At 31.0% G+C, this 25,461-nt stretch overlaps 1 protein-coding gene across 1 annotated transcript in view; it reads right to left on the bottom strand.

Annotated features, from left to right (window-relative positions):
• Positions 1-25,461, bottom strand: part of IRSp53 (Insulin receptor substrate 53 kDa) — an 804,117-nt gene that overhangs the window by 500,884 nt on the left and 277,772 nt on the right. The window contains exon 2 of the mRNA XM_085949618.1: positions 4,796-5,030. Coding sequence (XP_085805744.1) covers positions 4,796-4,840 — 45 coding nt within the window. The 5' untranslated portion in view covers positions 4,841-5,030. The remainder of the gene's footprint in view (positions 1-4,795; positions 5,031-25,461) is intronic.

Genomic DNA, 25,461 nt, shown 5'->3' on the forward strand with positions numbered 1-25,461 from the left:
ACTAAGTGTTTTGGATAATTATAAATAAACTAGTAATAGTAGATCTCTGTTTATAGCAATAATTTATATTAATAAAACTAGTGACGTTTTATGGGGGTAGGAAAATCATGTTGCTTAAAGGCGGCAAATGAAGTAACAAATACGATCATTATAACTTACGTAAGTAGGCCATGGAGCGGGTGATTCGTTAGAAAGTACAGAGGTCTTAGTTTAAAAAAAAATAGTAGGACTTTTAAACTTGTCATTGCCTCAAATCTGCACGTACCTACCTACTTAAAAACTATCAATATTTACGAGTGGGTTTTGTGAAAATGTTCTAACCTCAGTGATTTTTTTTTTTAATGATTTTAATATTATTTCTATAATTTTTTTTTTTTTTTAAAAAAAAAATTCTATAATAATAAATTCTAATTTATTCAAGTTTTGTACTTTTCCGTTTGAGTCATTTTTTGCGATTCGGCTTTAACCTTCAGCATCTTCGAGCACTATGCACACTCACTAATGGCAAATGCATACTGACAATGAATACTCTCTTCAATATAATTCATTAATATAGGCAATAATAATGAACGTGGAAATATCAGTAAAAAAGCAAGTATAACATATAGTATCGAAAATTTGAAGTGTTTGCAAAATAAATACCGTAGTACATAAATAGCGTGATAACTTAATCCAGTGTTTGCTAAAGTGTGAAGGGAAGATAAGAATTGGCAAGGTATATTAATTATAAGATGTTATTGGGTGTTACGATGCTCAAAAATAGCAAAAAGACAAACTGTTACATCTCACCTTTACCAGTATGAACCTGTTTATGTAAATAGTGGTCAAACCTTTTATTTGGATATAATTACAAATGCTTTTTTTTTTCATTTTCGACCGATATGTGTTATTGATATCTGCTAATATAACAACACACATCGAAATTTATATTTTCAATGTATCTTTTTTGACTGACTCTATTCGCTGATTGAAAATGTTTATTTTAATAAAATGAATTTTCCGTCTCGTTTTCTTCTGGGTATGCTATGAATGCAATCCCTGTCCACCCAAAGAGTGATTGCTCTTTTTAATCATTTTTTTGTTCTTCTTCGAGGGTTCATTTACAATATATACTGGCAAATATTAATTTTCTTGTTCCCAACAATATCACTCGTAACTCTGGTTTCATCATACCCAGTCGCAGGACAGATGTGATACTTCATGATGCTGTATAGGGATTCCAATCCCGGGATCCCGAACTATTTTCGATACATATGAATCTCGGGATTGGTAAACATAATCCCGAAACATTCGGGATTGATTTTTTTATCAATTTTCATGGAAAATAAAATATAAACGAAAATAAAACAGTAAAAAAAACTTTTATTAACAAATAACTATTACAAATAAACTGAGTTTGAATCAAGTTTGATTTATACCCATCTGTAAGTTGCCGATTCAATTTTTTTTCACATTTTATTCACAACTTAATAAAAAAGAGAAAGGTTGGAAAAAAATAATGCTACGCACTATTAACAAAGTAATTCCACCATGATCTCATACGTTTTACGACAGTTTCATGTTTGGCTGACTAATTAGATGTATGAAGCAGAAAGGCCACAAGTACCTACACCATGATTTGCTTTACTATTTTAAATTTCCCTAACCCATTCATTAAGTCTTTACTATCAGAAACAGCAATCTCATATTAAATTCACATTATTATTTATATTACAATATTATTTACTCTGTTAAACTTATGTATTTCCAAGATTGAATGTATACAATATTAACAATTAATGTCTTAAATAGCATAAATTATACTAGATTTATTTTTGACCGATTTCATCAATGTTATTTGTAAATATAAAAATGTTATATTAACAATGGAAAAAATTGCCAATCCCGGAACCAGTCCAGGGATCCCGGGATTGTCAAATTGTAATCCCGAAATCCCGGGATCAGAATTTTGGCTTGGGATTGGATTCCCTAATGCTGTATAACGTGCGAATAACTTATTTGATAGTAACAGAAAGGTTGATCATATTTGTGGACGTATTAAATGGGTTAAATTTATAACTGTATTATTTTTCAGTTTCCTTAAATATCTATTCTACTTTCTTTTCATATTGGTTGTTTTTTATTTTGTAATTAAGTCATTTTTATAATTTGTATTGTTACACCCCCGAATGGTCCCCATTTGGGGATGTCTCTGTGTATCTGGAGAGGCCCGAGTTGGTATCAAATCCAACAAATAGTAAGTGCTGATTGCGAAAATAATTAAATAATGTTAAATATCTGACCGGCAACATTAAATTGAAAATAATTTGTATAAAAATGTAACCATTTAGAATATTTTAACGTAAATATACCTTGCCGTTTCCAAAACGATTCCGGTGTGTTATTTGTTCACCTCCAAGTCCTAAATCCAGACGAAAATCTATACAACGAACCAAAGGGACAGAGTGTTTTTACTTTCGAAAATGGAGGAAAATGACAGTATTTATTATGTATTATGGCGCTTTGGCCAATCGCTGTAATGCCATAATACTCATTTTCTAAATAAATAAATAAATATTTTAAAATGCGGCGCCTCTCTGAAAAAGTTTAGAAATCGCTGATATAATCTCTCGAAGTAACCTGTCTGCTATAAATTGATAAGAGGGCGTTTATTATTCTACTACATGACAATTCATTGAGCCCAATATGTCAGCTTACTGTCAACTCGAGTTATTCTGTTATGTAAACAGTTTTGACAACGGAAAGTTACATTAAAATAATAATTCGAGTTGAGACGTTGTTCACCGTTCCGTGTTCACACCTTTTTACAAGCAATCATATTGTCTGCCGCCCGGAGAGACAATGGGCTCTGGGCTTAATTTCCTAGACTTTATACAAACGAAAGTGTTATTTTTCGTCACAATTGTTATTAAAGCATTCCTAGAAGTCACTCGTTCATACTAACTCGACTGAATGTAACAAGAAACTTCATTATTATCTACTATTCATACATAAAAATATATTTTTTTGTTGTTTGATTTGTCAGAAATATCAGTATTTAACTAGAAATGATTTTACACAGAGAGGAAGAAAAAAAATTGATGGCACCATTTGGGTGACTTCTACCTAGACTATTGACATATTTGTGCCAATAAAGATAAATGGGTTGGCTAGAGTCATAACTCACATATTCCAAAAATCGAGTTTTGAGATAATCACAAAAAACCACAAGAGCAGTGTTTTTTGTAATTATAAGAAAAGTCGATTTACATTATTTTTTTTAAAGTATACAATACTCTTAAGGCTGCAAACACACTATGAGAAATAGGGCGTCCTAAATAGTTAGGAAAGCTTTGATGACAGAACTCACATAATTCATTATAAAAATATGAGTTATGACACGAACAGTCAAATTTGTCAACGATTTTCACATAGTTTAAAGTGACTTAATCGCCAACTATTTTTTTATATAGATTAATGCCTTTAGCATCACTTGGTATATTTAACCCAAAAATTACAAAATTGCAAAATGTGAGTTATGACTCTAGGCGACTCAAATGAAGAACATGAAAAATGTACTAACGTTATGACTTCAAACAGTACCTTATTTCACACTATACGGTTTTAACCGTACGGAAAAAATCGAGCAGTGAAATTCCAAACCTCAGTTTGTGGTTGATTGTTGTGCTGACCGTACGATTTAAAACCGGATATTGTAAAAGCGTGCATTAGGTCACGTACACCAGTGACCGGTGACCGTCCGGGTGACGTGAATACAATGAAAATGGACGGCAACTATACGGCGCCGTTTCGGTTTTTAACCGTCGCTGTGTAATATGAAAAGGGCCATGCTTTTCTTCGCGCCAATAAAAGAATGTCGCCGTTCGATTTTTTACCGTACGGTGAAAACCGTGTAATGTGAAAAGAGCGTTACATATAATATCAAAAATTGGGAAGATTTGACGACACCATCTGGGCGACTGTTACCTAGACTATCTAAATCTTGGTGCCGATAAAGATAAATTAAGTACATACAAAAATACGTTATGACATCAAGCAGTAATTAGTCAATATAATCATACTTTATTCGACACTCACACCATACACATTAATTTTTGATTTACAGAGATATTACGCAATAACATATAGAAAAATGGGCTAGCGCATCTATTCTATACACAAGACTTCTATCGGCCACTATCGGCGGCTATCAAGGGTGGTTTTTCATATTTTTACAATAAGTTAGTTGTAATTGTTACAATAAGTCCTATGTTTTAACAGCACTTCTCTTGGCTGTGCTAACTTTTAAAGTGAGATAGATAGTTTTGACTGTTTAGACGGCTAACTTATTGTCACAATAATTATTATAATACCTCAATACAACAATATGATAAATTACCCTCGATAACTGCTGATAGCGGCCGAAAGCAATCTTGTGTATGGAATAAATGCGCTGTGGTGTTTTCAAATTACGTTTATTTATTATTGTATCCATTAGGAATTCAAAGTTAGCCAGTGATCACGTTGGTTGGTTTAAATTTAAATACAGTTAATTCATGTTTAATCTCAATGTGAAAATAAATGTAATATTAGTTTTGATGAAAAAGAGATTAAGTCGTAATGTATGTATTGTTGGTATGCAATATTACACTGCAGAGTGGTATTCCGGGTAACAATAGAAAAATGTTGTTTGTACAAATATTTGTAAACAGTTTTTATACATTATTATATTTGTTTGCGGATAGATGTATATTAACCTGTAGTTAACATATAATATATATAGTGCAAATAGTTAACATATAATATAGTAAGTTACCTTATAGATGCCATCTACGAGCTTCGTGAGCTCTTCGGTCTCCATTTCGTCAATTTTGGCGGCCTCTGGTTCACTGATCACGATTTTTTATATCGCCGATTAGGCAAGAGCTTTCGAAAGCTTGCAATAACAAATTTCAAGAAATCAACTTTACACTTGCCTCATGGGCTTACGGCTTTTAACATTTGTATTGATTACTACAGAATAAACACATCACACGGTTGTCGAAAGTCATCTGGAAGAAAGAAAAAAAATATATTAGTTTTGCTATTGATTGGTAAACAAGAATTTCATCTATAATAATATAACTGAATTAATTTAGAAATATTTGCATTTTGATCAGCGTTTTTACTATTTCCATAATACCTAAAGACTTAATATAGATTTTTTATTTTTTCTTCATCATATCAGTTTGTTCAGGTGTGACTCTAAAATCACTTTGTACGATATTAATGAGAATTCCATAGCTTTATAGACTACATTATTGGTACAAATTTTTAAAAGGTTCTGAAAATTAAGATAACACATAATATGTAACAATGAATCACCATTAAGCAAATTGGTTAGATAGCAGTGGTATAATGGTGAGGTAAACGTAAAACATTTATTAGGAATATAATAAATATAACACCCAAAATAATTTTGTGGAATTAGTCACGTCTCTAACCAAAATACCGCCCTTAGACAAACTTAGAAAGACATCCCTTTTCATTTTTAGTCTCAATTGTAGCAATATAATTCTAAGAAAAATACGTACAATATATAATCGACTGAGTATTAGAGAATTTATACGAAAACTACTCTCAAACAGCGGTGTACATGGACGTTTTTGGCACTGACATGTTTGGAGGCTTCCTTATGTTTTTTTTAAAACTAAGATGTTGATACTTTCTAACGAATTGACCGCATCATCTGCTTCATAGAAAACTACCAGTGCTTACAAAAGTTTTAATAATAAATAATGAATTTAAGCAACGCGTGGCCAGACTATCTCCACGGGATGTCACAGTGTAGAATATTGCTTTTTACAAATAATTAGTTATAGTTTTCCCGATCACTTAAGATTATATACACAAATAGTTAATAGTCAAAGAAAATACATACATAATTATCGATATTTGTAAGTATAAATGAAATAAATTATATTATCCAGTCAATCATATATGTCAAAATAATTTTAGTTCATTATATACCGACATTATATTGTATTATTAAATAAAACTCATCGATATGCATATAATTAATATTCAAAGCACCTTGGCATGTTCAAAACATAATTTTTGAAAGCACGAAATTCAATTTGTAAAGACTCATTAGCTAGTTATGTATATTATTATATACAACGGTCATGTAATTTTTCATAGAAAATACCTTTTGTCACATTAACACGACTGACCTACTGCATGTTTATATTATTTGAAATTCGACACTTGCATACCTGCCAACTAATACTGCGAATTTCAAACTTTTACGATAGGTAGCTGATAATTAATTATAGATATATGATATTTTCATAAATAAATAATGAATTTGGTAGACATCTATCTGAATCCGTATTTTTAATGAAACAAAGGAACTTGCATAACAAAATTTGCAAAACAGCATTCTGATTATTTTTATTAAATTTTACTCTAAAGTAAACGTTTTTTCTTTACGTATAATAATAATAACTAAACTATGTATCCTTGGTTGGATTATTTACGTAACTACTTGGTAATGTGATAATGTAAACCATGAAGCTAACCTACATTCTTTTGTTTTTAACTAATAATGATGTATCTATTCTATTAGAGTTAAGTATTATTTTTTTATTCTACATAGAAAAAGATAAGCAATATACATATTAGAAAATAAACTGTAATAATATTGGGAATCGAATTCACGTCTTTCACTTTCCTGGTGAGTGCTTTCACCTCTAAACTGTCGAACCGTATTTATGATTCATACAAATTATTACTAACATTTACGTTTTAATCTGATGTATGTTACTTTCTAATAAATTAAGATTAATAACATTAGTAACACAATCATGACGTAACACAAATTTAATTATCGGAATTCTTGAATGAATAACATTTTATTTTGTTATTCAATACTGAATATAAATAAGCTTTAAGAATATTAGACTGTTTATTATAGAAAAACACACAATTTTGAAAATTTCAGAAACATTAGAAAAAATCTAGGAAAAAAAGTTGGATCGAGTGGGACTCCAACTCGTTTTTATTTTATCGTATTTTATTACATCTAAATACGCAAAGATCAATATAAATTTGTAAAAAAATCGAAATATTATTTATCAAGTACGTAGGTACCTATCTAAATTTTAGAATTAATATTTTTATGCCAACGTTTTTTTTTAATTTAAACATACAGTTATCATAGTATTAATGCTCGATTCTTAATTTGATTATTTTTTTATTTGTAAATACCAGATTATAGTGATCAGCTTTGCGACGATTAATTATTTGTTAAAATTGTATCCCTCTCAAGAATTTCATTGGCGTATCAGGGTTTGGTTTTTCTACTATAATACGATTGAAAAAAATTTCACCACTTTTATAATACTTACCCTATTCTTTACTATAATTTCTACTAACCTACCTAAAATTTTAATTCAGTCACATTGAAGCTTTCAACATATCAACGACAAATGTAAAAAGGGTAACATAAGATAACTCAATGAATAATGCTAGTTTTATATATTTAATAATCGCATTTTATTTAGTACACTTTCTTTTTTAATATAGCTGACAGTTAAAACAATACAGGTGATTAATAGTATTATTAATAAGTGTTTAACCATAACTATTTTCTTTTGGTTATGCCTTAAAAACATTTTTAGAAATTCTTAAAATACCACAGTATATTTTTCTCAGTTTTATGGTTGTCAAAACTTTCCATGTCGGCAATTTATTGTGCAACACTGTGAATAGTTTCTCTGACAAATAACATGTCACTCATTTTGATCTTTCCAACTGGGGGAGACAAAAAGTTAAAGAAGCAGTGCTCTACCAGAGTTTACAAATATGACAGCCATGACAAAACGCTATAACAAATAGCCTAGAGAGTTATTTATTCTTCGCGAAACAGAAGATATTTATCATATCTCGTACGCGCCACACTTACTGTGTCGTTTTAAAAGTAATATTTTTCCGGTATGCAAATGTGTGAAAGCTTAAAAAGTTATTAGGTTATTGAACACGACTCATTGAGTTATTGATTTTTAACGATGGCCAGGCTCCTTGGCTCGTAGTTATTCATTTTCATGACTACTTAAAAAACACAAGACGTAAATGGACCCAGAAACTGTCAGTCTCAATTTAAATAATTACAAGATAAAAATAACTTTTTATATACAACGTTTTTAAATTTTCTGTTGAATTATTATGCTCAGTATGCTCGAACTTGTACTTGATATGAAATAAATAAAAAACAAACAAATATAGAATACCTTATATAATACTTAGCAACCAATAATAGTGGATTGGATTACGGATTTCTTCCGAATTAACTTTTCATACAAAACAGAATTAACTGAAAATGAATTCAATTCTACTTAAAGATGGCTAAAAGTATTAAAAGAATGCATTGGCATCGTGTTCTGATATATTCTAAAAGTTTTAAATGTCTAGCTAGTCGGGAATTTAGTTCAAAATCGATTGCAAGATTTGTACTGGATAAACAACCACCGGACAAATAAGAATACGAGCTAATAAAAACGTTGTAAAAAATGGTGAAAAACTCACTTGAAATTCTGCTTATTGTTTTATTATGACCTTATATACTTATTCTGAATTATCTATTACGATATAAGAAAACTTATGAAAATGATTAAGAGAAAGCGAAAGAGGGAAAAGACGTATTAAACATGCACGTATAAACGCAAATTTTAAATTTGAAAAATTGAAGGAATTGTTTATTTTAATAGGGTCGTGAAAGAAAACATATTATGATACCTGTGGCGAAGGGTAGAAGTATCTTGTTAAGATCCGACATAAGTAGTGCACACTAAAATTTGTCAGTCAAATGTATTTGTTGTCATTGAACCAAGACTACAATGAGTAGATGGTGTTTGTTAGTTTTTAAAATTCAATTATCGAACAGTGCCAAATCCAAGCCATAGTAGACAATAGTAAAAAAATATTCGTTTATCTATAAAAATTCTAAAATTATGCTATTAAACCATATATAATTATAGATATTTTATATAGAAGAATATTTTTTATCGATTATTGTTGGGTCACTCTAGCTTCCTCAAGGTTAATACTTCCAATCTCAATGAAACCTTATTTTATTACTGAATGTAGTTACATGGTTTTTTTTATATTCTATTAATTTTTATGACCATAATATTATGGTGTAATTACCTTAACTTCCTACAATCGACATGTTGTATATGCTTGGCAGTGGCAAAGGGTGGAGGTAGCTTGTTTAGATTCGACACAAATAGTGCACATTTTTTAAGTCATACTGCTTATATGTTTTCGTTGAATTAATAATACAGTTGGTGTTGGTTAGTAATTAAAAGTTCATTAAGTCCTATTTACACCGAAACATAATCGTTAAAATTCTTCTAGCTATAAAATATTTTTTGACTATTATCTACTATGACTTGGATTAAGCAGAGAACTAACAAACACGATATACACATTGCTGTATTAAATGAAAACAAATACGTTTAACTGACAAAGTTAAGTGTGCACAATTTATGTCGAATATTAACAGCCTACCTCGACCCCTCGCCACTGAATTGACTGATAATAAATAAATAAAAAATCCTTTTTATTTCTTACAAACAAAAGTAAATGACAGTGAATTGACTATATCTAATGAATATATAAGCTATGAATATATCTATCGATGATTGTATTATCTACTTATTTTCTAGTTTATATAATATTAATTATTATTATTTTTTATATTTTTGTATAGGTAATACATATATATATTAAGATTTCTTTTATTTTGTATATAATACTATTAGATAATGTTTATAAATTAAACAGTGATCTGTAATTAGTTTTTTTGGTTTGTAGGAACCCCTCTTCGGGTGAAAGCCTCCTCCAAAGAGTCCCACTGGACTCTGTTTTTGGCTATTTGTAGCCAATTTGTGCCCGCTGTCTTTATGATGTCGTCTTGCCATCTCGCATGGGGTCTTCCTCTATAGCGTTTCCCTTTTGGGCCGTTCCATTAAGTAATTATTTTTGTCCATTTTTCATCTTGTAGTCACGCTACATGACTACATTGACTGATAATATTGAATAAATCACAATAAACTATATTTCATATTGTTATCCAAAAACCATCTTGAGAGAAAAATAAGATATCATTTTGTGCAACTTTGCATTTGGTTGGATGCATTTCATCTTTTATATAAAGAGAGTCGTCAGCAGAATATATTATAATATTTTGCACAGTATCAAAAACCAATGCAGACGCTATGAAATGCACATTTATCACGGTTTTGTTCGGGAGAAGTATTACAAAATACAAAATTGCGAAGGGAGTACTTCTAGCCTCTAGGCGACCAATTGTTTGGGGATGACAGGTATTAAGTTTGCGTGGTGATTGATGAAACATAGTTGCATGGATATATATTTGACTTATAATAATATTAGTAACTAACACATAGGTAATTGACGACGACTTTTTTTTGATTTTATGAATTAATACTTTGGACGCTGAAGACGCACATGCGCGTAATGACCAGGCGGCCGATCGATGTAATTAATCTAAAAAAACTAATTAATTGTAAAAATCTCATTATATAGTCAGCAGTGAATGAGTTATTAATCATTTTCCATTGTAATTTTCTTCATTACATTATTCTATATAAGGTTTGTATAAAAACGTTAGGTATTGAACGCTCGATCCTTGGCGTCAAATGAACATTGACGGAAGAAAAGAAAAAAAAAACTAGATAAATTATGATTTTCATCCCTAAGCGGAAAATAATTATAGTCATTTACAGAGGAGATCGTGTGCTGACAAACTTTTATACAATGAATTGGTACAGTCATGAGCTTAGGGACGTCAAAAAATACCTAAACTTTCTTTCTATAGTGATGCCTACTGATTATTCGATTTTTTCATAAATAAATTCCACGCGGACAAGCATCATTTTGATACTCGTACTATGTATTAATACATTTTCCCGTACGTACGTTCCCACATACGCCTTTCAATCCATCTGATCTTCCCTGGACTAAAGACAAATTAAAATTGCTTAAAAAATAGCAACTACGTTACCACCGAAGGAAATATTATCAAACAAGAACTTCTTGTTCATCTGTTAATGCTGTGAACTAACAAACCCCTCCTGTGCAGTTAATCGCACTTCCGTTTTCAATTAATGAGAAACACCCCCAAAATTATCATTTCATTTTAAGCTTCCTTGGTTTATGGATTTATCAATTTACGTAATGTGATGCTTTTTAATAGTAAAAATATGTCTAAAGCGATCAGGAGTGATAATAGAATTATTAATAGTAAACTTTATTAGTTTATTGCGATGAAGGAAAGGAGTCGCATCTAAAAAGATAACCCAATACATTATTTAAACATGCGTTGCTGCCATGATAGGTACGATACTGAGAAGTCGTTTTATATGCGACTACAGTGACTTTTTGTTATCGAGATACTTGAGATCTTGTTGTTGGACAATACTTACCTATATTCTGATAATAAAAAAAACACATAGTAGTTGATGTATATTCTGCATTCTAATGGATTTAAGCTTTGTACCATTCCGTTTGAGTTGTTTTTTTTTTTTGCGTCACGGGTTTCCCGTTTCGACATCTTCAGGCACCATGCACACTCATCGATGATAAATAAAACAGTGACAGTGACACATTTATCAGTGTGTTATTGACGAATGGCGAAACCCTGGTCGCAAAAAACAACTCAAATACAATAGTACAAAACGTGGATAAATTATAATTTAAATTCAAAATCCATCAAGTAACCTTGGTTGATAGTATTAATATTCTATCTACTTCAATTTTCAGATAAAAATAAGTATGAGACACACTGCATGTAATTTAATATTCTTGAAAAATGCACTGCAAAACGCATTGCACTTCACTTACCTATAGCCGAAGCTATCGATAGAAGAAAATGACATATTGCATTTTCTGCGTTTTATCAAGACGGAAGTGCATTAGAGTGCATTAAAATGAGATTTATTTCGAAATTCACGTCATGATAATAAATTGTATTATATTTTTTTTGTAGATATTATATAATATTAAGTGATACATACAATTATCTGATCTAATAAGATCATAATATGGGCCTCCACAGAGTGGAGATTTGTATTAACAGAATTAGTTTTTACGAGAAATGATTTTCAGCCACTTGCTCAACCTATTAGGTCCATACTATGACACAAATTGAAAACATTTTTTTTTCTCTAGTTGATTTACTTGTAATTTTTATTCTTAATGTCATGTTGTGAACGTCTTGAATTAATAATTTGTTATGTGTTCAACGTGTCTTTTTTTAAATAAATAAATATGTGAACTTGCCAATCCCAGGATTTGAACCTAGAATTCAAGGAAATATCATATTATATAAGTGGCAGAGAATGATACAATATTAAATTTCACGTCAAAGCAGTCTAAATCTAGCTCTATCGGATTTTTTCTAATCTATCTATTGGTGGCCGTTCTCAGATAAGGAATGGCACATAAAGAAAAGTTTATTCTGTGAAGTGTCAAACAAGTTATAATGGCACTAATCCTCATGCTTAATATGGCCCAAAATAGGTGATCTATCAATGATTATTATTGAAATATTACATACTGTTTTGTAAATTTTTATAATTATGGTCAGTGACATCCCTACATAAAGTGCCGGCCTTAAACAGACATAAAATGCCTTCATCTTTCATTGTAGTTTCAAATTATCTGCAAATTCTTTAGGTACTTACTTACTAATTTTCGGCCATCTTTTACAGACAAACGCCAAAAAACTTTAAATTGACATTGGTACATACAATCTACTGAAAATCAAAGCATCTCCATGAATCCTACTCTCCAACAGTGGTAATTTTAGATAGGTATGTCGACGTTTATGGCAACTTAATACTTTGGACGCGGAAGACGCACACGGTGCGTAATGATCTGGCGGCCGATCGATGTAATTAACGTGCATTTTAAAGGGGGCAATTAAAATCTCATTATCTATTCAGCAGCGAAAGCGTTAACCGAAATTAAAATACGTATTATAATACAATAATAGTTACGTTTTCAACACTATTACACTTCGACTAATTTTTAAACTGAAATGTTGATGATTTCTACTAATGCGCCAGCGTCGTCGGCTTTGTGGAAAACCGTCACTATTCTCAAAAGTTGTTATATGTGTATTCCTTATCTCGCAACGCATGTCCTGCCTAACCCTACGGGATGTCACTGATTAGGGTCCACTGTACTTGCACTTGCTAATAATTTATTGAAGTTACATTCTTGTGAATTTTTCATTGAGTACATAAATAGTTTATATATATATATTACATATATTATATATTACGTTTATTATTGACAGACGCTATTTTACGTAAGTACCTACATACTCTTAAATTGTGTTCAATGAAAATAATAATTGTTCACGCCCACGGTGGCCGCGCGGCATAAGCGTTGGACTATTTATAAAGCCGTGGGTCCCAGGTTCGAATCCTGGGTCTGACAAGTACACATATTGTTTTTCAATTTGTGTGTATCAGGAAATGGACCTAATAGGTTGAGCAAGTGGCAGACATCCATTTCTTGTAAAAAACAAAATCTGTCAATACAAACCTCCACTCTGCGGAGGCCCATATGATCCTATCAGGATCGGACATGGTCGGAAAAAAAATGTACTACATTTTGTTTAACTGAACTACATGGAACTAACTTGATGCGGTTTGCTAATGATTTTTGACAGATTTCTTTTTTTCAGTCGACTATTATTATAATGGGCAACTTTTATTTTTATATCGCGAGATGTCTGCATAGTGTCTTCGTTTTCTACAAGGCTCAGTCCTATAAATAAACAGATTCTCGTTCACGTCTTTAGTTCGGCCTATTTTCTATTTGCTACTTATATGAAACGGTTGTTTTCCCGCGCTTTTTGAAATATAGAATGCGTTTTTCTTGGCGCAATAATAAAATATACGGCTTCGCAAAACTACCACTCGGTGTGGATGGCGTATATTATTTTTATCGTGAGCCAGAGACATTCAGTAAAATCTCCTCGCGTAGGCCTAGAAAGAGAATTTGCATTTTCCCACCATTATTGGTTTAATTTGTTTCATGCTGCACACTTAATGGGGAAAATTTAGGTACTTAGCTATATAAAGCAAGTTATTTACAAAAGATTCATATGATGATGGAATTAATAAAAAACTGCAAACAATTCTTTTATTCGATTAATCTCCAATACTAAAATGATAACTAATTCGACCAAATACTATATTATATCCATATTTGACTATGATAAGTGTCAGAAAACTGGTAATTATTTAATCTTTGGTATGCACGTGTGGTTTTTAAGAAACATTGACTAATGAAAAAATAATTACAAGATAAAAAGAACTTTTTATATACAACGTTTTTAAATTTTTTGCTGAATCATATAAAGTTGACTTGACTAGCTTAAACGATCAAAAAATTTGTACTTGATAGAAATAATACTGAAATGTCATATTGATTTTCACAGTAACACACGTATATATTAATAATTTAGTTGCTAGGACCCTAGACCCCTAGCAACCAATAATGGTGTCGAAATAACTTTTCATACAAAACAGAATTAACTGAAAATGAATCCAATTCTACTTAAAGATGGCTAAAAGTATTTAAAAAATGCATTGGCATCGTGTTCTGATATATTCTAAAAGTCTCAAATGTCTAGCTAGTCGGGAAGTTAGTTAAAAATCGATAGCAAGATTTGTACCGGACAAAGAACCACCGGACAAATAAGAATACGAGCTAAGAAAAACGTTGTAAAATAGTCTATGCGTTGTTGCATTGAAAGACGGTGGCTGTAATTAAGATTGCTCTATATTTTAACTTACTAAGTATATTAAATAACATACATAATTTTGAAAACACTCTTGAGAAAATATACTATAACCAATAGAAAAAATCTTTTTAAAAAAAAGTAAAACACCCAACTAGATCGAACCTGCATCTCTTGGGTTTCGCGCCCATGCACATAGATCACTATGCTATAGGTGCCATACTTAATTGCGACAAATTTAAGCAAATGGCTCATAAAACTCTATGAAGCGCTTTCCAAATTGAGTATGTTCAATAATTAATAATAATAATATAATAAAAAAAAATATATTAAATACTATACAATATAATTGATATTAAAAATGTTTCACTCTTCGATACAATAGTTTCATCTACATCAGGGGGGGGCAAACTTTTTGGATGGAGGGCCAAATTCAAGAATTCGAAATAAGCGGCGGGCCGCAAGAAAATACCATTTTAGATATACACTATTTTGAGAATAAAGAATTTTGTTGTGATTCATGACCGAAAATGTTTGTTAGGTAGTATAGATATAGGTTTTTTTTGCATAATCTTTAAGTTGGTCGAATTAAATCAGTGTCACACTGCAGATCAATAATCTCAAATTGTATCTCTGTCGGTACACTATCAATATCTATTGAAAATGAATCGCGTACTATTGCTAAACTTGTCTCAATGTTTCGGAAGTTACCAAATCTTTGTGAAAAATCGTCATTCAGAGCTTTAATAATTTTACAATACTCTTCAAATTTATATTCTGGTATATTCAGCAACTTCAGGAAAGTGGTCCATGTTGTTATTCGATATTTTTCGAAGGAATAACTTGTGTTTTAATTGAAATCCATTCAAACTTTTTACCATATCATGGGCATATATTTTTTTTTCCTTGCAACGCGGAGTTAAAAGTATTTAGATGTGTCACGATGTTCAACGTAGAAAATAGTGGTTACATAGTGTAAGACGAGACGCAAGGAAGACGTAGGTACTGAGATAATACATTTACGAAACAACAAATTCTTCAAATTTTAATCTATTGTCAATATTTTTTAAAGAATTATAAAAAAGGTATTCGTAATTAGAAGTACAATTAATGATCGGGGGCCGCAAAAAAATACCCGGCGGGCCACATGCGGCCCGCGGGCCGCAGTTTGCCCTCCCCTGATCTACATGATACCTATGTATATAGAAACAATTGATAAAACTTTGGGGATGAATGAGGTGTAGGAGATAAAGTCGTGTTGTGAAGAGAGAGTATATGTATCGTTACAATTAATAAATACAATTATAAATTTGACAGCGTGAGGTTATAATTGCAGGTACCAATGTAGGTACTGGTGAGATAGATTTGATCGAGAGATTGATTATGTTAATGAACTGAGAGACTGGACTCGAGTGTAATGACGGTTGACTATGTCGAGTGACCGGATTCAATGTAAGAGTGGTGCGTCGAGCGACGGACTCGTCATGAAAAAAATGACCATCGTTGATTTACTTTTTGAGATAATTGAACGTAGTTATGCAGAATGTAGCTAGTCCACAATAATTTCGAGCTGAGATAATGGCACTTTAGTAACAAAATGATTATTAAAAATGTATGTAAAAATAATGTAAAATGTCAAATTGTAAATAGTATTTTATTTCAAGAATATTTTTTTCGCGGCTTGGCTATTTTTAGCAGAATGTAGAGAAAATCTTCTCGCATCTGATCTATATCAAATCTCATTTTTTTTATTTTTTATGGACTGACTACTTTCTGCATAACTATGTCCAATAGACTTTGAAGAATTCGTTGTTTTATAATAATATGTCAAACATGATTCGGCATGTCAAAAGAAACAAAATACATTTAAATAATTACAAGATAAAAAGAACTTTTTATACAGGTACCATGTTTTTAAATTTTCTGTTGAATCATATAAACTTGACAAGTATATGTATTGATAAAAACTTTTTATTGTACTTGATAGAAATACTGAATAAATATTATAGAATACAAAAATGTCATTTTGACATTTCATATTGATTTCCATAGTAACGCACGTATATATTAATAATTTAGTTGCTGAGACCCACTTAGCAACCAATAATAGTGAGTAGTAAATATTACTTTTAACGATTTTTTCCGAAACATACAAAACAGAAGTAACTGAAAATGAATTCAGTTCTGCTTAAAGATGGCCAAAAGTATTAAAAGAATGCATTGTCGTCGTGTTCTGATATATTCTAAAAGTTTCAAATGTCTACCTAGTCGGGAAGTTAGTTAAAAATCTTGGACAAACAAGAAAAAAACTGTACCGGACAAACAAGAATACGAGCTAATAAAAAGTGGTAAAATAGATAAACAAAATAGCGCGCCCATCAAATATTAAATGTATCTATAACTAGTAAAATAAAAAAACTCAGTTTACTAAGTTAAACGAAATTGATTCTATACTAATTTTAAATTAAATTGTGCTAGAATTCGAGTATTCACCCAGAATATTAGTATTTTTTTAGTGCAAAATTAGGCGTTAAGTTAATTACTTCATATGAATTCTATCGGAGATTTCATAACATCATAACATATTATAGACTTAAGAATTTATTTACCGTTTTCTGCAAGATAATGAGTAAAATAAGTATCCGTATCCGCGCACAAAAAATATACAAGTGTTTGTGTTACGCATTATTACATGTAATCCTGTAAATCATTTCCTTTCTAATAATGAAGTATACATAGCTGATTAGGCGCTGCGTTCACCTGTAAAACGTATACTATTATGTTAGGATAATATTATTATAATGAAATTAATTTAACCCTTAGAATGCTACGCAACGATATATCGTTGTTTTTGATATTGGTCAGAAATACTAACAACGATCGTCGTTTTGCTTTTGATGCCTGAAATGTTAAGTTAATTTGGGAACATACTACTGCACCAGTGGTACGAAACATTGTTTTATCTATTTAGTTTTGTTGTTGTGTAATATAACCCGATTCATATATGTTTTGTGACTGGGTAGGTTTAGAACTTATAACTATTGTATTTTTTTTCATGGCATCACCCTTTTTACAATAAAAACAATTCCAAATACAAATTTCAGTTTACCATATAAAAATTTGTTTACAGTCAAATTCTTGGTGGAAGGACAATGTTTTATTTTATTTTATGCATTTGAAATAGTGGGAAAGACTTTTACTCAACTCAGTGTTTAAAGTAGTGTGGATTTGTGCTATATAAAAACAGATTCATTTATAAAAAAAATAATGAAATAAAATCATTTGCAACACATATTTTAAATGTTCCAATAAACAAACACCATGAAGACCTTTTTCACAAATCACGCATATTGTTCGCGATCTTTTAACGAGGCCACCATGCAAAAAAAAAAATTTCAGCCGGGTAGTTTCCTAATTCCACTATTTTGTATTATCCCTCGTGTGGAATAACCGATTGTTTCCAATAACAGATAAAAATCAAAACTCTGTGTGCGGATCATGCATTTCGCTTGCTCTCGCGATCGCCCGTATGATAGAACGAGAAAGATATATGTCAATTACTTGCCGTGTTATCTATTCAAAACGATAAATTAATTACGAAACATGTTTTCATAATATTCCAATTTCGCAGAATCATTTAGAGTGGTAAGGTGTCTAAAAATAATATAATACTTTAATTTATCGACAATTATTGGTAGCAATCCTCAACCGGATTTTGCACAACTTCGTAGCAGCCAAAGGGTTTTAATAACTATGCCATAACAATATGATGAAACGTTATCTCTGTTATATTATTACTATTGAATTTTAATATAATTCAGTGAGCCTATATAAGTGGCGAGGAGTTGAGATAGACTGTTAAGATCCGCCATAAATAGTCAACATTAAACTTTGGCAATCATACATATTTGTTTTAATTGAAATAACACTACAATTTACAGATGATGTTGGTTAGTTTTTAAAGCTCAATTAAACATTGCAAAAACCATGCCATAATAATATACAATAGTCAAAAAATACTCTAAATTATGCAATTAAATCATACATAACTTTGAATATTTACTAGATAGAATAATATTTTTTATCTATTATAGTTTGGTTTAGGCAGGACGTAATGAATTTAAAAAAAATGAACCAACAATATGTGTTATATGAATTTTTAATCCAACGAAAACAAATAAGTATGAATGAAAAATTGTGCACAATTTTGTCGTAATGCCCAAAGTATACCATAATTATTATTGTTTGGTTTAGGCCTGGTTTAATTGATTTTTAAAAACTAGCCGACACCATCTGTGAATTATTGTAGTCTTAGTTTAATAAAAAAAATACGCGTGATTATCAAAGTTTTGTGTGCATTATTTATGGTGGATCTTAACAATCTCCACACCTTCGCTACTGGCCTATATGGTTGAACATAATATTATGAAAAAAGTGATTATTTGAATATTTGATGTGAAACTGTAAAATAAACCTTTATTGTAGAGGTTTTTTATAACCCTTCAACTGACATGTTATTGTCTATGGAAATTTATTTATAGATCATAGATAATAAGGCAACGGAAATGACACAGACGTCATTGAGCTTTCCTAAAATGTAGTCGATACGCGCCGCTCATCCACGTATCTTTTTAATATCTAAATTATAAAGTATAATTTAAACCTTTACACTCAAACTAGAATTAATATACTGTTTTTCATAGTGCCTTATAGTACGAACAATTATTTATTGCCATACTATAAAACAGAAATATACCAATTTGTGTTTCCGTTAATATTATCCATCACTTGTCACACTCATACGACACAACCATCAGAATATAATACGTAATATCGGGGGTAAGATTTTATATTAGAACATCCCCCCGATACTATATAGCAACAGTGGAATAGTAAGGTAAGCTACGGGCACAGGTTAAACGCTACCAGCTACCACCCACAGCGACGGCTGGCGACGACGCGATGCAATATACCATAAACGGCCGGTTGGTTGGTTAATCGTCTGTCGCAACGCTGACCCTAAGTAATACAATTTGATCACAAGTAAGTAAAGTAGTTTGATAGCAGCGATGGACTTGTGAGATGAGATGCTAGAGAGGCTCGAACCTGGATACAACTTACTATCGTCTATCTTATTGATTTGAAAATATATCGAATCGATATATTTCTCCATTCCGTATATAGATGTCTATGGTTGGGCCATTTATATTCGCATTCATTCTTTCTTTCCACCAACCACAAATCCCCAATTATTGTCACAAGACCACCAGTCACGGGTCATGATTGACCGTGGTGAAAGTTAAGTTTAGTTAATTCAAGACAACTGGTGCGTATAGGCCTGTTACCACTAAACCACAGTTTATTGATTAATTTAATTAAACAGACTGCTTCAAAAGTTTGCTCGAGTGACATCAAGAAAGTGGTCGTGTTGCGGGCTTATGATAACTCAGCCGTCGTTAACTACCGAGTGACTCAAAACACATATGTTTGACGTTCGTTGCGCTAAATCTGATACGATTTGAGCGAACGTCGCGTCTATCATCCATCCTGAACTTGTCATCACCATTCATCAACCTCATTATTATATAATCCTTCAAAAGTGTACCGTCTGTTTACCAGTGCGTGAGTGCGTGAACACCGAAGCGGCTCCAGCGCGCATCAGCCCTCTTAAAATAAAGGTCAGTGTCTGGCATTATGTATAAACCTCCCCTCCTAGATCCGTAACCCACCACCTCCATCATTTTCAAATTACAGTCCACTTCATAAAAGCGCCACCAGTCTATATAATATGATTTCAGTATTTTCATTGAATTTGGGTATATTATTTTGTTAGGTACATACTGTCTAATATATTGGCAACAATATAATTGGCAACCAACTTGTAGTACACCTTCTTATCCTCGGTCAGTCGTATGAGATTCCCAACACTTTGGATACTGGCCTACTTATGGAGATTGCGACACCAAGAGAATTTCCTTATTTTAATTTAAGACATATTACAGTAATCTAAAGTTTCATTTAAAATTTCTTGCCTAACCCATTTCAAACATTTATTTTTACTCTCCTAAAAAATAATGTTCCATTCAACTAATATAACTATTTACAACCACAGTACGATTATGTAAAGATTATTTTTACAAAGTTCAAAACTATTGTTTTATTATAAGATTTCAAAGTAAAGAGATCGATACAAATTTAATACTTACGCAAATATTGGCAGTGCTAGTCAGCAATAAATAATATTTTTTTTCAGCGGAAAACATACTCGTTGGAGTAAAATGCTTACAGCCGAATTTTCCCGTCGATGGATCACTGCGTTCCGAGATCCAGTTGAGAATATTTTCTTTTTTTACGTCCTGATAATTTTACTATTTTTTCCCAACGTGTTTCGCAAATCTCAAAAAAGTCGTCGTAAGCCGAAAAGCATCTTTTATTGCTGGTAGCGTAGGAAAAAAACATTCGTATATTTTTATGGCGAATCGTGTCTCTAAATGGAGCTATTATATAAACAAAGACACCATCCCACAATTTCGTAAAAAAATCCCTTATTATATTCACAGTTTTGTTAACAAGTTTTCAACAAACTATGTACTTAATTAATTAATTATTAAGAAAAGTACATTTTTTAAATTGTCATCTATGTAGTGATACCAAATAATGCAATACATGCCTAAATCCTTCATCAATAATACTGTAATCGACAGAATGACGAAGAAAAATATGATAGGTATCTAATTCGTATCTCGCAGTAAATTTAAAATAAGTTCAATGAAACGATCGTTGAATGCCAAACCGGGACACACAAAATGTCAACACTAGTAAGTTAAAGACCAGCTTTTACTAGCCTAATCTGACCAATTCCGGGAAGGCAGGTTTAAACCTACTATATTATCTACTTTCGGTTAATGAATATTGATATTTAATCTGTTGTTATCCATAGCTAAAATCTGCTTAAAATGTTATGTATCACGTTGCACTATACCTACTTATCCAAATAAAAACTGATATCCGACAGAAACAAGTTTAATTATTGGACACATTATAAGTTAACCTTTATTCATATAATTATGGTTGTTTTAAAAGTGAAATATTTGTACTTATAATATAGACGCTTCGTGGAATAAGCACCGAACATCTTTGAAATTAAAATATTATGAAAGGTTTTTTGAAGGATTTGTGAAGATGGCACGTGATGAGAGAAGTAGAACCGTCAACCGAATACTTTGTATAGTAATCAAATTATCGTTTCATGATATATAATATATTAGGCTACACGGTATTTTTGTAAGGATCTCGAAGGATACATATTTTTAAAAATAAGTAAATATTGACCGGTTATATATTACTATTTTCAGGAGTTCCAGTGTGGAGGTAGGTTACCCAATAGTCTCCCTCTTTTTCCAAATGGAATGTCTTGGCAATGTCGCGAATGACATACTGTCAGTTTTTTTAGAAAATGGTTCAAATATTGCGTCTCAAAAAACACAGTGTGGATTTTTCAAACATAGTTTTGGATTTAATGCATTGAATGGAAGATTAAATAATTACAAGATAAAAAGAACTTTTTATATACCACGTTTTCAAATTTTCTGTTGAATCATATAAACTTGCCAATTCTATGTATTAATAATTTAGGACAAATAAAGCAATTGTCAACTAATCATTTTTTTGCTATTTTGCAACAAACAAACAAATATAGAATACTGAAATGTCATTTTGATTTCCATAGTAACGCACGTATATATTAATAATTTAGTTGATAGGACCACCCCCTTAGCAACCAATAATAGTGGATTGGATTACAAAACAGAATTAACTGAAAATGAATTCAATTCTACTTAAAAATCGTGTTCTGATATATTCTAAAAGTTTCAAATGTCTAGCTAGTCGGGAAGTTAGTTAAAAATTGATTGCAAGATTTGTACTGGATAAACAACCACCAGACAAACAAGAATACGAGCTAAGAAAAATGTGGTAAAATAGGCAATGCCCAAGATTTGATTAAATTTAATCATGAGCTGTTTTCTTTTTAGTAAATATAATATATATCTTATTTTGCATTTCATGTGGGTTGGTTGCTTCCGCCATACGCAGCTTCAAATGCAAGTCAGATTTTGTTTACGCCAAACTTTGTTCTTCAGAAAGTTGCTAAAATATAATTTATACTCACGCTTAAAAATACCGTATGTTCGCGGCGGATTTTCGGAACAGGACCAAAGTTTTTCGTTTTACTATTTGTAACACATTCTTTATAATAATAATATTTTATTTGTATTTTTCCTTTTTTATTTTTCATATAAGTTATAAAGTATTATATACCTGATCGCTATAAATAATATATTAGTTGTAATTATCATACTATTTTATCTATTATCTATGTCGGTCATAATCCTGAAGCGCTTTCTAAATTGCGTTACTTAGATACAACATGTATAGCTTAGTCACTTAGTGGTTAACCCACACGGGTACGGATCTCGTGAAACTAAGGTTCGAACTATTGGGTGACGTATATAAAAAGATTTTTTTCTGTGATTATGTATTTCTCAGAGAAATCTTTAAATTATATATGTCCATCCAATAAAAGAATGTTACATAATCATATTATGATTCATTCGTTAAATAAAAAAAAAATGTTTATAATTATAATATATGTTGGGACTATTTTACGTGGCATGGAGAGGTGCCTGCTGGGCATAACGTAAAAGAACACAAAGAGGAATAAGTGGATAAGGGAACAGATAAGGGTTTGCGATGTAATAGAGTTTGCTAAAAACCTTTAAATGGAAATGGACTGGACACATAGCTACAAGGATAATCGTTGGTCAAATTTAGTCACCCAGTGGTATCCAAGAAGTACAAAACGTCCGCACAGTAGACCTAGAGGCCGCTGGATTGATGAAATGATTAAATTCTGCGGAAGTACGTGGCAACGCAACGCACAGAACCGAGAGATGTGGAATCAGTTTGGAGAGGCCTTCATCCAGCAGTGGATAGATTCAGGATATATAGCATAATGACTGTGATATTTGTCATAATTTATTTTTGTTGAATGCAGGTCAATCAGAATATTGATCGGTTTATATTATTTTTTTATAATACGTTAAGACAAAATAATCATTATTGATATTTTTCTCTTATTTGACCATTTTTAACTGTTTTTTTTACCGGATTATATCGCCTTTATACTTCATAAAAAATAATCTTGCTTAATAGATATATAGCGAGTCGGGATTATATTGTTTTTAATTTTACTAACAACGTTACTACGATGACAATCCCGACCACGCACTTATAGAACAATGGTGCATATATGTGTTCCATGGAACCAGAATGTTGAATCACTATTTCTACTATATGAATTGTTACAGTTTAGATCCCGACTCGATCTATCAATAATTGTTTATATATTATAATTTAAAAAAAATTAACATTAATATAAACTGAAAACATATTTAATTACTAAAGTAAATTCTTGCAAGCACTGTTAATATTATCTTATTTTTTATAACAAATAAATGCCATGTATCCACAAACTGCAAAAGCTATCAGATAGTTGGTAACAATTAAAACCACATATTCTTGTCTTTTAAATAAAATAAGTCTCATAAAAACACCAAGATACTCTTATATATTAGCTGATTTGTTTATAAATGTAATAATAGGCATCGTAATTCATTTATGTCTAAATATTTAATTATAATAATATATAAGTGAATAAATACAACGAAAGCACATTCTACTATTTACAAAAATAATGTACAGATTCCATTATATTTCAAGATTTCAAAAGATTCTTTTACCCTTAAAAAATGTAGCTTTATGATATTATTTTGTTATTTGCGAGAAACAAAATTATTCTAGAAGAAAACAGTAAGACGTGTCAAAATAACTTAAAAATTACCCGATACAAAACAAATCTCTTTGTGAGATAACACAGTGTATTGTTGTATAAAACATAAATGGAGAAGGCAAAAAACTACTCCCAATATGAGATAGATAACAAACGGTTGGTGGAATGGGTGGAAAATAAACTTAACCGGAAAGGCTGCTTCGTCAGGGAAAATTGAATATGCATGAGGGAGGAAAATGGCTTTTCCATAACTTGTTAGATACCCATCGTACGAGAGTGGATTGGTTGGCCTGTACGCTAAGATGAATTGAGTTATATCAATTATATACTTGTACAATAAGATAAGTAGCTTTTGATCGCCTCTTTAGTAGCGGTCAGAAACTAATTCGTAACAATAAAAAACGCGCAACTCATGAAAACTATGTTAATAATAATAAGTTTAAATACGAATTTAAGGCTTGGGAATATTAAGAATACAATTCACTATTTATCAATAATGACAAACGAATACTTCCAGTAAATATCAAAATATTAAAAGTAACGTAACGTTGTCTGCAAATTTTCACATGAAGCGCCTAGTTTCAAACCTCCCTAAAATGATTTAAGGTAGTTTTGAGAAAAATGAGAAAAACTCATATCTATTAAATCTGTTAATTTTATGTATTTATTATTCAATTCGTATATTATAAAGTGTATTTTGGCTTATTCTTATTTTAGGGGCATTTGAAAAGCACACCCAACTATTTTAGCAGGTTTTGAAATTTACCCTAATTTTTGATCATACGTTCTGATGGTGTTTGGCATTTTTTAA

This window comes from Rhyacophila brunnea, unplaced genomic scaffold, assembly GCF_057557595.1.
Source record: "Rhyacophila brunnea isolate RB1 unplaced genomic scaffold, BYU_Rbru_1.0 scaffold_22, whole genome shotgun sequence".
NCBI classification, from domain to species: Eukaryota; Metazoa; Arthropoda; class Insecta; order Trichoptera; family Rhyacophilidae; genus Rhyacophila; species Rhyacophila brunnea.